The sequence below is a fragment of the Halichondria panicea genome, chromosome 4, assembly GCF_963675165.1.
Source record: "Halichondria panicea chromosome 4, odHalPani1.1, whole genome shotgun sequence".
NCBI lineage: Eukaryota > Metazoa > Porifera > Demospongiae > Suberitida > Halichondriidae > Halichondria > Halichondria panicea.
In genome coordinates, this window is record NC_087380.1 from 6796693 (window position 1) to 6810570 (window position 13878).

Sequence of the window (13878 nt, forward strand, 5' to 3'; positions counted from 1 at the left end):
CCATATAAGCCTGTTCAGGCTTGTATAAAGTCGTTTTGCATGGCTCTAAAAATGGTTGTCACACTTTTCTTCAGTTATAGCGGTGCATGTTTCCTCTTCTGATACACTGGAGCATGATAGAAAGTAAGCACACGCTGTTTATCCTTCAGAACTATCCATTTTCAAAACGGGTTGCTGCATGGTTGTCAACGTTTTTCTTGTCTTTTTTTCTTGTCTGTTCTCTACAAAATCTTTAAGTAGCCTTCTGCAAGCTCTCTTGGTGTTCTAGAGTCTTATTTCTTTGTCTTTCTAGCTGTTTTCTTTCTCTACTCGTCTTCAACTGGTCAATTTTGTTGCTACGCATTCTTCTGGTTGATAAAGCAACCGCATGTTGCGCATGCGCAGATTCCACCTGCATTTTGGTTGCCAAGCAATAAATGCATTATCCCATGGATACTGATGATTATCACTCGTCCGTGCCTAGTAGCTGTCACTCGTGCCTTGCAGGCACTCGTGCAGTTACTGGCACAGACTCGTGATAATCTTCAGTGTCCATAGGATAATATCATAAGATCTATACAGTGTAGTTTTATGTCGTATAGCTTTGGTGCCTCCACCGAGGCATCAGCACCTGCAGAGCACTCAAGTGCTAACCCTTGGCTGTTGACATGAATATAAATAGATACCAGAGGAGTACAGAAAACAACCTACAAATCTACTTTTGATCACTTTAGCTGCAAATATGTAGATCTACTTCGAATAAAGGGCGCTTGTAAATCGAAGCTTTAACATCGAAATCTAAAACTAACGAGTGTTGCAAGCGTGCGCTTGCTAATGGCTCTCGCCATGTTTTTGCTTTCGATCGAAAGTATTAGAGTGTTATAGAAGAGGTAAATAATTTACAATATGTTTTGATTGTTTCACAAGAAAGGGGTGTCCACAGTTAATTATATTAATAGTGCATACTGATCGTCTTAAATGGCCTGTAGCCAAACAGTGGGAGCAACAGCAGTCTAAGAGTTTAATCACAGAATTCAATCCAGAAAGTAGTATCTATAACAAGGAGTCTAAAAAGAGTTATCAGAAAAGGTTGGTTTGTGGCTTACCAGGACCTCAACAAAGAAGAGAATTGATTCTTCCAGGATCTGGGGTTCAAAATAGATTCTCTTACCGTGGTATTGAGCGCGCATGCGCATTACATCCAGGAATAAGGGGTGTGTCTGCAAGTTCAATAATGGCTACTAAAATTAGCTAGCTTCTTCATGCAGCAGCTCTTTCTGACTCTTGTAGCCAACAAAAAGCTAGCGCTTTAGTGCAAGGCTAACTTATAAGTTGAATAGAAAGTTTGTGCAAACAGATGATGCTATGAAAGATTCTGAAGAGACTGCAACAGCCTTCAATGTGAGTCAAACTAGAGAAAGAAGCTTTAGTTTGCTAATCCACGAATCAAAATCCAAGAGAACGTGGCTAGAAGCCTATAGAAGCTGTTAGTTTTCGTCGCATTGCAACCGTTGAGCAGTTACATGCATGCAGTTGGAACACACACACACACACACACACACACAGTCAGCTTTACCGTATCCCTCATGCGGCTACGCCTCGAGGCATAATAACTTGTTATGTGTAGGCTATCCATGCTGTAAATGCAGTGCTATCGCATCCAGGTGAGTACATGCACTCATGCACAAATCGCAAACAAACAGACGAACAAACCAATCGACCGCTCACTCGCCTCGGGTAATAATGCTCCGCTTGCATTGCATCTAATTTACAGCAGTCTAGCTCTGTTGGGAAACTGCATGCAGTCTCCTTTTTGAGTGACCTAAAATATAATAATGTAGCACCTCAAAACAATAAATTATCATCTGGTTGTTTTGATTTCAGTGTTGCCAAGGTTTTTGAATTGAAATTCCATATACATGATTCCCTTACGAAAACACACAATGTATCATGAAAATCAACGACATGCAGAATGACGTCTTAATAAATTGGTGGTCTATTCACTGTACATGCAGGCTATTCAGGAGGCAAACCTTACAAATATGCCGGGAGATTGCTTCACTGAACTGCTTGCAGAATGGCTCAAGTCCTCACCCAACCCAACCTGGTCTCAGCTGGTTGAAGCCCTGAGGTCACCAATCATTGACTATCCTGGCATTGCTGATGAGATTGAGGACAAGTACATCAAGAGTGATGACTCCTCAGTGCAGGAAAGCAAGGACACAGCAAGCTCAGGTTGGTTAGTTATATTCACAATCAAGTGCCATAAAATGTACATCATATATATACATGCTTGTGAATTACATATAGAGAGGGTCAGTATGATAACAGCGTTCCATGGTTACTGTCATGTTACGTGCGTTAAGTGACCGTTTACTTTAATAACTAGAGCACTGAAGTGCTAACCCTCGGCTCTTTACCTGCATGAATACAATCACTAAATAGTAGTATATGTAGTATGTATGAAGCATGGAAGCTGGGTAATTAGCAAGTAACATTTCGCAATGAAATTCTGTCCCTTCCTGGTAACAGGATCACTTCAGCTGTAAATACGTACCTCGAAAAAAGGACGCATGTAGCTAGCTAGAGGCCAACGTGCAAGTGCTTCTTACAGAGCCTCCAAGTAGAGACTTTTCTTTTCAGTATTAATCAGCTCATTTTTCCGTATTTAATGATAATTTTCAGTAAAAAACATGGAAATGAGGCTTTGTAATTGCCCCGCCCCTTCAATAAAGGGGTGTGGCAAGCGAGACTTGGCTTTACAAGATAAATTTATACCTGTCTTTCAGTATCAGACTCACTACCAATATAGGGCATAGAGCTACTACAGCTGTAGGGATGCTACTAGATCATTCACTGTCAACTATAAGTTAACTTATTCTGTAAGCTGACAAAAGGTCACTTCTAGTCTTCTAGATCTACATGTATATCCGTATTTTTGCAGTTAATTCCGTATAACCGTATTAGAAGACAGAAATCCGTATAAATCCGGAAAAAACCGTCTACTTGGAGGCTCTGTTCTTAGCTTTTGCTCGCTTTTATTTAATTAACAACGAAGCTTTAACATCAAAATCTGCCACTTTTAAAACTAATAACTTGCTGTGTGAGACTATCCATACTGCGCTGTGACATCCAGGTGAGTAGACTCAAAATACACAAACAAACAAACCAACGGACTACTATATCCGCTGGCGGCGGCACGGCCTCGGGTAAAAATAACAGCCTCCAATAAACATTTTCATGACCCCATGGCATTTTAAAAAGGGTGCATGGAAAAGCTGGACACGGACGCCGGACATGGACATGGACACGGACATAAATTTTTTTTACACGTAGACTACTTTTGTGCGCATTGCGCGTTCAAGCCACATGGTGATAATAATTATAGTATAGACAAGACATAATTTATAGTTATAATTATCTTCTTGAATCCGGGCTCAAATGAGTAAATAGTCCCATAGTCATAGTTTCTGACTCTGACAACAACATTGGTGAAGTGAAAAAACGATCAGTATCAAGGACACCCTGCCCACCCTCTCTCTACAACTCTCCCTTTGGTAGCTCTGAGCATGAATTGTCTGCTCCATCTGCTTCACCACAACGGAATGTGTACTCTGTTGGAATAAGTGCTCTGTATGCCACTTTTGGTCACAATTCAGTTGGAGTTTATTCTCCAATTTCTGTTAACAGTGTGCCGGCAAGGTCCTCTTTCTGGGCCACCCCCACTATACCATCCATCTCGATCTCCTCAGCACTCAGTGGGTCAACCATTTCGGATTCTTTTTTCGAACTCTATAGGATCTCCAGGTGTCAAGGCTGCCGTGGAAAAATTGATCACACTCTTGATGATCTTGTTATTCAGCACAAAGAACATGTTCTCTTTCAGAACCCTCATACTGGGCGATGGGAGATGTCACATGACGAAACACCTACTACCATGCTAAATTTTTTTGCGTTACTTTGAAGCACCCATATTTCTCCCCAGCTGAATTAATAATGGACAAAGAATTACTTCAGCCTTGTCATTTGGATTTGCTTTGTACTGAGTTTGGTCTGATTGTAGCTTCGAGTTTGTATGTCGTTTGTGTAACTGTTTTTGTACTGAACTTGAGTTTTTTGTGTGTAACTATTTTTATACTGACATAAGTTTTCTGTACTTTGCAGTGTTATTGTTGGCATTGGTCTCATCAATGAAATAATAATAATTACAATTATTGTTGGCATTGGGCGTCAATGAAATAATAATAATTATGTAGATCGTTTTTGGACTATAGATCTCTGCGACCATGTCCGTGTCCGTGTCCGTGTCCGTGTCCGTGTCTGTGTCCGTGTCCTGCTTTTCCATGCACCCTTTTAAAAAAGCTCTTACAGTGCATCCAGCTTAGAGAGTAGATTACCACAAATGTGTGAGTGCTGTACTTAAATGTTGATATCTTTTGATTGGAATCTTTAATGGTGCTGATACCATTGTGTAGGTGAATGAATAACATATCCCAAAAAATGTCCATGAAAACATGAGGTCCATGGTGGTGGGTTTGGGGGGATTAATAAGAACAACAGCAAATTGCTATAGTGAGTAATCGGTTAGAGTAATAAAACACTAACCTTAAACAGCTAAGGTCTCAGACTTCATAAGATAATTGTTCAATGGTTTAGGTATCCTGGCTATCCTTCATGGGTCTTATATATGTTCACAGTGTATATAATTCATGATTTACTGGTTTTCAGGTATACTTTTGGTTAGAGTAATAACTTTTGAAAAATTAATAGCTTAGCTTTCAAATTTCTGTAATAAGTTTACAGATAGCTAAATGGGCTACATTTTGATACCAAGAACATCCTATATGCTTATTCCATTGCTGAGATAACTACAAATTTCTACTGTTTTGATGACATCAGCAGCTGCTAACCAGAATCCTGACGTCACTGGTCAGGATAGCAACCAGAAGTGTTGAAAGAGCCATTTCACGTCAGTAGTTTTAGTGCAGGTATAGTTCTATAAGATCGGCCCCTTGGGAAGGACACGAGTGGCAAGGATTAAAGTCCAAACTATTAATGGCTGCGAGCTATTAAAAAGCTTTGCAGCTCTTTTCTTACTGTTAAAGCATTAATATACCCCACTTGGGTCATAGCAACTAGGTGGGGTTTAACTACCATAAACCCCAGCCCTGGAGCACATTCCTTGAGGGTGCACTGATTTTATACTAAGATCTACACAGCCAAAAAGAAGCTAGACACTTGTTGACAAGGGCAGGACAGATGGGTTGGGGCTCGCTAAACACCAGGAAGGCTGGAAGATGGGTGGGGCTCACTGCTTGGACATTGACTATATATAGTTAGTGCGTCGAGCTAGAAGCTTAGCACTGGTTTCAAGCTATACCACAAGCTTTTTGTTCGTTTTTAATAGTTTTTGAGACTGTTAGCTAGTTGTATCCAAGGTGAGGTAGCTTAGGTAGTAAGTACTTTACATTCAAGTGGGTATAATTATAACACTTATTGTCCACTACATTCGAATTTATGGCAAACGTAAACCATCCTTGGCCTCGGGGCTTCGTCCTTGTCCTCGGAGGTTTACTGTTATAAATCTGATGTAGTGGACAATAAGTATTGAGGGGGGGGCGAGGGGGTAATTCCCCCTACCCCCTTGGACCTGGCATTAAGCATTAATTTTGTATACTGATATTATTATGGCTTATGAGCTGAAATTGCACCATGCAGAGTCGATCTAAGACCCTCAAATATCCAAATTTGTCCGTGGGAGCATACCCCAGGGCCCTTTCGGTGCATGCATACGCTGCAGGGGGCTTCGCCTACATTTTTCATTTTCCCCCTGACGCAAAATCATGGATGTGGCTCTGCATCCACTAAATTTGTTTAACATTGGACATCAACATACCTTATATCAGCGGGAAATTTTCGTGAGGTGGAAAATTTAGCGTTTTTCAATGGCAGAGCAGTTGGCGCGAAGATCAGTGAAAACCCACTCACAGATAGTGAGTGTGGTTTCCTGGCATTGAAACGCGAATATTACAACCCCATAGAAGGCAAAAATGTGCACACACGCCACTATAATGGTATCTGGCAGCTGCCAATAATGCTAATCAGTACATCAATTGCAGTTTTTTACTTATCTTGAAGTACTTGTCACCTTACTAACTTTTTCCTTTACTTTCAGCCTCTGTTGAAGAGCAGTTGAAGTACTTACACAAGCTGAACGAGTTGCTGACAGATACAGAGAACACCATCAACATCCGCTATCTCAAACTGTACCTAATCGGCCTTTCAGGGCTCGGCAAAACCACCTTCCGAAAACGTCTGCTGGGTCACCTACTTAACCTAGCATCAATCCCACCACAAGACAGAAAACGCTGCAGCACTCTTCTTGCCGAGTGTAATCAAGTCCTGGCTGTGTCAAGTGACTCCAAATTGTTTCTCAAAGCCTCCACAGATATTGACAACGAAGCACAACTGATTTTCGCTTACATGATTGGCCTTCAGCAAGTTGTAAAAGCCGCCATTTCCAAAGTAGTTGAATCTGCTGATCCAACGAATGATCCCATTGTTGATGCAATTGATGCTTCTATTGATGATTCTAAGCCAAAAGAAGATTATGATACTCATCCCACAGTTGAAGTTGATCCGAGCAAAAAACAAGGAAACAAAGAAGCCAAATCAAAGGCTCCAGAAACCAATGTCGACACAAACGAAGATTCTAAAGCTCAGCCAAGCACAAAGCAAGTTCCCCAGGAAGGAAGTAAGCCAGCCAAACCAAAGGCTCCAGAAACCAAGGTTGACAAGATCATTGAAAACCTTCGAAATATTGTCAAGCGCGGCAATTACATGGAACAGTTGGTAGGCACAGTTTTACTCAACATCATTGACATAGGTGGGCAACCCGGCTTTATGGAGATGCTTCCATTTTTGAGCAAAGGCCCAGGGATGTTTCTCGCCTTCTTCCCTCTCGATAAAGATCTCGATGAGCTTTATGAGGTTTCCTACGAACATGACCAAGACAAAATCACCCCCTTCCAAGCAAAGTATACAATTCGAGAAACCCTCTCCCAAATTCTTTCAGCCATCAGCCATCACGTCACCGTTGATTCGGATCTTGATTCCAAGATTGCCGAGAAAGTTGAACATTTCGCAGATCTTCAGGCTGTCGTGAGTCTAGTGGGCACTTACCAAGACGTGTTGGAAATTCAAGCCAAGTCAGAAGTCGTTCAGGAAAAGCTCAAGGGGGATTACCCCGGTCTTGACGCAAACACCCTGGAAGCCGCAATACAGCTGATTCTGGAGGTGCAGCAAGAAGTCGAATCTGAGCAGAAGGTGGAGGAGATCTTTTTCGAATTTGAGGCAGAGGTTGGCAAGCAGGATTCCTTTTCGAACAACCTGGTAGAACATGTCGAGCAAAAAGCAAAAGCGAAGGCCACCACTGATAAACAGCAGAAACCAACGACACCACAAGAGGATACCGAATTGCAAAGCAAAGTGGAAGTTCTCGAGAAAACTCTACCTCCTGAAATCAAAAACAAATTGAAACAGAACACACCCAAAGCTGTTCAACTTTTGCTCCAGATGAAGCAATGTAACGAAACCCTCTCCAAGTTAGCAAGTGCTGTTGATAAGTTGAGCACAGATTCTACCATTCAAGCTGAAACTAAAAAACGTTTGCAAGCAAAACTCCAAGAGAAGCACAAAGTCTTATCCACCATTACCTCAAATTTTGGTGAAGTCATCAGCCACCCAGATGACAGTCATTTCTTCTCCGTGGACAACTTCCGTGGCGAAGAAGCTGACATTGATCCGATTCGTAAACACCTTCAAACAGTGTTTGACTCACGTTTTGATGATGCTGAAATCCAGATTCGCCCTGCACAGCTCCTGTATGGGATCATTCTACGAAAAGAATTTGAAATTGCGACGATGGAAGAGTGCATTCAGATTGGCAAACAATTGGAGATGGATGAAGATGAGGTGAAGTTCACCATTTGGTATTTGCACCAGTGTGTGGGGGCCCTTCTCTACTATCCTGACATAAAGGACAAGGAGTCTTACTTCAAAAACCATGTCATCTGCAGCCCCAATGTTGTCTTCAACAGCATCAGTCTCCTGATTGTCGAATCTCTTCTATCTCTACACTCAGGTGATAAGAGGTCTCGTTTCACCGCTGCCGAGATCAAGAAGTGGCAAGAATTCGGGCAATTCTCGATTCCTGTGATTAAACTCTGCTGTTCCAAGACGAATAAAGCAAAAGTGAAGGAAGGTGAATTGATCCCGGTCGACAAGCTTGTGAAGTTGCTTGAGCATGTCAGTCTCCTTGCACCCATAGTTGGTAAAGGTCCCCAGCCAGTTTACTTCATGCCAGCTATCCTCGAGTGTGCCTCAAAGGAAGAGCTTTCAAATGCTCCAGCCATCGACTCCAACACACCCTCTCCAATCAAGATCACCTTCGAGTCTGGCTATATGCCCATTGGTGTCTTCTGTGCCATGATCAGCAAGTTGGTTTCCGAGGGACAAAACAAGATTTTGGGGCTGAAATGGAATCTGCGAGAATCTCGTGTCATGAGAAATCTGGTCTCTTTCGAAGTCGATAGTGCCAAACATGACATCACGCTGGTAGCCCACGTCAACTGCTACGAGATTCGACTTACAAGACGTGAAGATTGCAACATGCATGATCTCTGCTCCTATGTGCTGACTACCGTCCTGTATATGATGAGCGGAATTAGCAAGAAGATCGAGCCGATTATTGCATTCGATTGTCAGTGCCCAAAGCATCAAAAAGCTGAGGAGGTTTGTCTGTGCAAGCTGAAAAATTTCTTTCGATGCGAGCACGGCCGTGTTGACAGTCTACCACCCCATCAGGAGTGCTGGTTTGCAAAGGTACGTAATCAGTTTTAACTTATATTATGTATATATGTACTGTATGCTATATAGTTTAACGCTATAGTCCAGCGAAGGTATGTGGTATAGGAGTATTCAATTATTTGTCATACCCATTTACTGTATTTTACAGTACATGTACATACATTTTTTTTTCCTTCTAGGAAGTTAAGCTGGATGAGAAAGCTGTTCTTGAAGCCCTGCGATTTGCTGACCCTGATGACCTCTCCTTCAAGTGGACCAGGAAAGGCAGGAAGGTAGCGAGTGGATCAGATAACGAGCTCACTGTGAACAAAGTGACGAGGGATCATTGCGATGGGTTCTACACTTGTGAAGTATCCAAGAACAAGCAGCTCTGCTTCAAAGTGCACCACTGCTTGAGATGTATCAGTAAGTATTGACAATGCTGTGTAAAGCATGATTCTTGTGATGTATGTTATTTGCAAATTGTGTGTTTATTACCTTGGCCTCAATTGCCAACGGCAACAAGACACGTACACAGCTATAGTTACATTGGTTTTGACACCGGTTGTATAAATTATGCTCTTCAATTCTTGCTGTTGCATGTATTTTGCTAATCAGTAATCTATCAGTTTCCCCCTTTGTTATTCCCTATACATGCATGTACATGTTCTTTGCTGCTTCATTACCAAACCATGTTCCCGCTTTGTCCAGGTGAGGCCACAGCTACAGGTGATGACATAACTCTCAAGACTGTCAAAGATGCTACTTGGGATGCTCGTGCAAAGTGGGACCACCTGGCCATTAACTTAGATGTGGACGAGGGAACTATTAAAGTGAGTATTGTTCAAATTGACTTAGCACAATGTTATTCGTTTGCAGATGAAAGTGTAGCTATAATTTAATACACTGTATATATACAATGGGGAGGCTTCATGCATACTCTGTATCTAGGGTAGATGGCAGGAGTAAAGTGTATCGGATACAGTATTATTGCAGTGAAAACATTTCTTCAGTGCATGCATGTATACTCCCATACACTTTACTCCTGCCACCTACCTACTAACCCGTAACCCTAACTCTATTGTAACTAACTGCATTTTCTCATTCTTGTATGTGCAGAGCATAGAAAGGTCCCACAATGGTCGTGTGGACGAGTGTTTTGTTGCAATGTTGGAGGCCTGGTTCAAGAAGGGATCTCCGAGCTGGTCGGTCATGGTGGAAGCTTTGAGAGCCCCCAGTGTGGATAGACGGGGCCTAGCCAACAATATTGAGAAGAAATTTATGAACAACAGTGAATAACTACTTGTATACCTGTTATTAAATTTGTCTCGATTTTTGTACCTTTTATACTCCAAAAATGATGTGTGTGTGTGTACCGGAGGCACGCCCCCTCACACCCAAGCTGTCTATATAGAGTGGCTCATATGTTCAGTATTAGCCTCTATCCCAGCCCCTCTCACTTTCTCATTGTGAGCGGCCTGGAATTGAGGCTAGTTCAGTGTAATTAGTAGCCTCGATCCCAGGCCGCACTTAGTATTGCACCATCCTAGCCTCTATTCCAGGCCGCACTGACCTGAAAACATTCTGGTGTGCCAGACAAGTTGCATGAGCACTTTCTACTGGGAAGAGAGAAAAGTGAGGCTTAATAATTATAACACTATATAGCACTACGTACTGTTACTACCCTGACCCTGTTTACCTTACTACCCTAGCTCCTCTTTTATAATTCCACAGTACGGGTACCGGGTGACCATGAGTACGAGTACGAGTGTGAGGATGGTGCAGTCGTGGGGTGTGGCTTCAGCCAGACACACCTCCGCTACTCTCGTCTATGCTCACCATGGCAACGATGACTCGGAATACCTCTTTGATGTCCCTATTGGTGAGAGCGTGTTATATTCAGTCCGAAAACAAATACGGTGATCTAAGCATGGCATGTGACACACCATCGCAGGGAATAGTGTTAGGTACACTTGTGATAGTAGTCGTATGTGCATCACCCACACCACACCCACACAGGTCCGTTCATCACCCGGTGGGATATACGTACTGGCGAGAGGAGCTCCACCTTTCAAGCACACTCTGATGCTGTGACGAGCATGCGACTGTCACCTGACCATGAGTGGGTGGCCACGGCCTGCTACAGTGGAGGCGTGAAGTTGTGGGACCCCCAGTGGAGCTGTGTGGATGAAACCAAAGCTCCGATAGGATGTCAGCATCATGTGAGTGGGTGGTATGAGGTGTCAGTAGCATGTGATTGTATGTGTGAGGATGCCAGCGTTTTATGAGTGGAGAGTCGAGGGCGTGTAATTTGTTAAAATGTACGTATTGTATTATCTAATTGTGAGGGTGTGTAATGTGTGATGGTAGTGTGTAATGTGTAAGGATGCCAGTATCATGTGAACGTGTAATTTGTTAAAATGCGTATTCTAATAGTGAGGGTGTGTAATGTGTGATGGTATGTATTAACCAATTGCTACAGCTCGCCTGGTCACATGACAGCAAGAGATTCATTGTCATCGGTATTGGACCAAACTCTTCCATTGTCATGTACGATATAATCACCTCCACTAACGAGGGAGGACCCCCCACCGCTAAACTGCAGCTGGCCTGGCAAGTGAAGGCCGGTCAAACGGACCCCCCACAAAAAACCACTAGCAATAGCCCTGAGGCAACTAAAGATGATCAGTATGTGAACGCATTCTATATGGGAGAGATAACGTCGACTGGCTATGTACTAGCTGTGAAAGAACAAACGGATAGAGCTACAACCATGCAGCTGTTTGATGGAGAGGGGAGGCTGCTCAAGATGTCCTCACTGCCCCCCGTGAAGAGTGGGGGTGTGAGGGTGGAGACACTGTATATGTCCGAGTCCTACAACGGTTGCTATGCGTTGGGTGTGCAGGGAGGGAGAGTGTTGATTGTCAGGGACGACCTCACTGTGACTGCTACCATCAATGTGGTGAGTGTGTGTGTGTGTGAGTGTGTGTGTGTGGGTGAGCGTGTGCGTGGTGAGTGGGTGTGTGTGGTGGGTGGTCCATTAACAATTTACAGTAACTAGGGTCTAATTTAAAAGTGTGTACAATTTGCCTTTGTTTTGCACTATCTCATTTCTCCTCGTCAGGGAGTGACCAGTCGTACGTGTGTGTGGGACGAGGCATGTCTGGTGCTGCCCACGGACTCTGGGTCTCTCGTATGGTGGTCGACAGAAGGGTCGAAGGTCAAAGAGGTGAAGATCGGGTCACCTGACATCATAGTCCGACTTGATTGGTCGGTTTCACGCACGTCTCTCTGGGTGTGTGGATTCAGTGCGTTGAGGCTGCTCAAAGTTGATAGAGATGAGCAAGGTTCATATTGATATGGTATTGATGTCGTTATAGTCTTATTGGAGTTACACTGTCTTCTGTAACCATTGTATTTTCTGAAAATATGGTTGCTGTGAAAATATGGTTGCTGCAAAGTTGAGCCACATTTAAAAGAAAGAGCTTCTTCTAGGCTGCCTGTTTCTGTTTAAGTGATGCATGTTTACTAACTTGGTACTAAACTTGCTTGTACAACTGTACACGTGTACGTGTGAGTATAGTGATAATTCGACAGTTAGAAACACTTATTGTACTATTGTAACCATATCCCTGTGTAATGTTACGTACATGATGTTATCTGTAGGTGTTGTAAGTGAAGTAGCTACAAGTCATGTGGTCAACTCTCATGAGATATCCTGCTGTGGCGTTGACTTCAGTCCGAGTGGGAGGAGCTTAGCATCAGGTGACCTGGTCGGCAATGTGTGGGTGACGGAGGGTACAGAGGTCAAGACAGCATTCAAGTGCAATGTACGTAAATCACTCAAAGAGTCTTCAGCATAGAAGGAACTTTTCTTAATTCACGTCATAGTTACAAGAGGTGTACCCATACAAGTGTTTATCATGTCGTTTATTCTGCCACAAATCTTATGAGAGTAAAACCATTGCTATAAATAAGCATCCTGTTGCTAATGTAAGTGCCAGTGAGTAACTACATTGGAGTCGGGTGTCTACCTGTTTGGCCACAGTTAGTCATCCCACTACCAAGCTGTGGGTCATGGTGCCTCGAGCAGGAAAAAAAGGCCAAACCGCACCGTTGTAGCTGTGACCTATCAAGCAGTCAAGTTGTGATCCTCTGTGCAAATAGGACACTCTTCGAAGAGTTGTCCTTTTGCTTACAATTATGGTCCTAATTAGTTACATTCACAAGTAGTGTCTTGCATCACCACTCGAATTGAGTAAATGTACATGTACAAGCATATGTCGTTCAATTCGCATTTTTAAGAACCACAAGTGTTGTGAGAGAAAACCATTGGTATATATCAGCATGCTGTTTCTATTGTTAGTGCCAGTGTGAGTGGGTCACCATCTGGGACCACACTAGCGTCTCATTACCGGTTGAGAATACCAGTGTGGTTACAGCTGCTTGTACGGAGCATCACAGCTCGTAGCTGTTATGTAGCCTCGTTCCCAGGCCTTACTTTTTCTTGCTGTTGTCACTGTTCATTCATAAACATAAGAAAGACATAGTGAGGCAGCAAAGAAAGAAATGGGCGTACAGTTAAGAAAAAGTAAGGCCTGGTTTGGGAAATCGCGTGATCCACAAGGATTTTTATGAACGTGGGCGATATGTAGCCCACAATCGTGACGTAAGGTATTCTCCCACGCATTCAGAGTAAGACTGTACTGTACTGCACTGAGACAACCACCAAGCTGTGCTGCAAGTCAGATCAGAGAACCAGCGTGGCCAGCTCTGGTGGCAGTAGCTACCTGCTATATGATAATGATGACTAAGCTATTCTACTATAGCATGTAGAAAGACACAAGAAAAGGTAATAGTGATAGAATCTAAACACACAATCTAGACTAGTAGATCATCTAGCTAAGCCTAAGGTATAGCTAGCTCTATAGTGCTTGCAAACTTCCAGTTCCAAGTCCATGTCCAGCTTGCTGCAGGCAAAGTTTTATTAGTCGTAGACCTCTGCGTGGGCAGTCCAACATCTCTAGCTCAGTATGCCCACGCTCATTTTCA

General features: G+C 43.0%; 2 protein-coding genes across 6 annotated transcripts in view; both read left to right on the top strand.

Annotated features, from left to right (window-relative positions):
* Positions 1 to 10195, top strand: part of LOC135334611 (uncharacterized) — a 36549-nt gene extending 26354 nt beyond the window's left edge. For all 5 annotated transcript variants that reach the window (XM_064529866.1, XM_064529868.1, XM_064529870.1 and 2 more), the window contains 5 exons: positions 1995 to 2214; positions 6155 to 8862; positions 9027 to 9252; positions 9538 to 9659; positions 9946 to 10195. In XM_064529866.1, coding sequence (XP_064385936.1) covers positions 1995 to 2214; positions 6155 to 8862; positions 9027 to 9252; positions 9538 to 9659; positions 9946 to 10125 — 3456 coding nt within the window. In that variant the 3' untranslated portion in view covers positions 10126 to 10195. The remainder of the gene's footprint in view (positions 1 to 1994; positions 2215 to 6154; positions 8863 to 9026; positions 9253 to 9537; positions 9660 to 9945) is intronic.
* A 125-nt stretch (positions 10196 to 10320) lies between these two features.
* The window catches only part of LOC135334614 (uncharacterized), a 5943-nt gene continuing 2385 nt past the window's right edge, over positions 10321 to 13878 (top strand). The window contains exons 1-6 of the mRNA XM_064529873.1: positions 10321 to 10461; positions 10561 to 10708; positions 10846 to 11048; positions 11309 to 11788; positions 11951 to 12173; positions 12493 to 12656. Coding sequence (XP_064385943.1) covers positions 10432 to 10461; positions 10561 to 10708; positions 10846 to 11048; positions 11309 to 11788; positions 11951 to 12173; positions 12493 to 12656 — 1248 coding nt within the window. The 5' untranslated portion in view covers positions 10321 to 10431. The remainder of the gene's footprint in view (positions 10462 to 10560; positions 10709 to 10845; positions 11049 to 11308; positions 11789 to 11950; positions 12174 to 12492; positions 12657 to 13878) is intronic.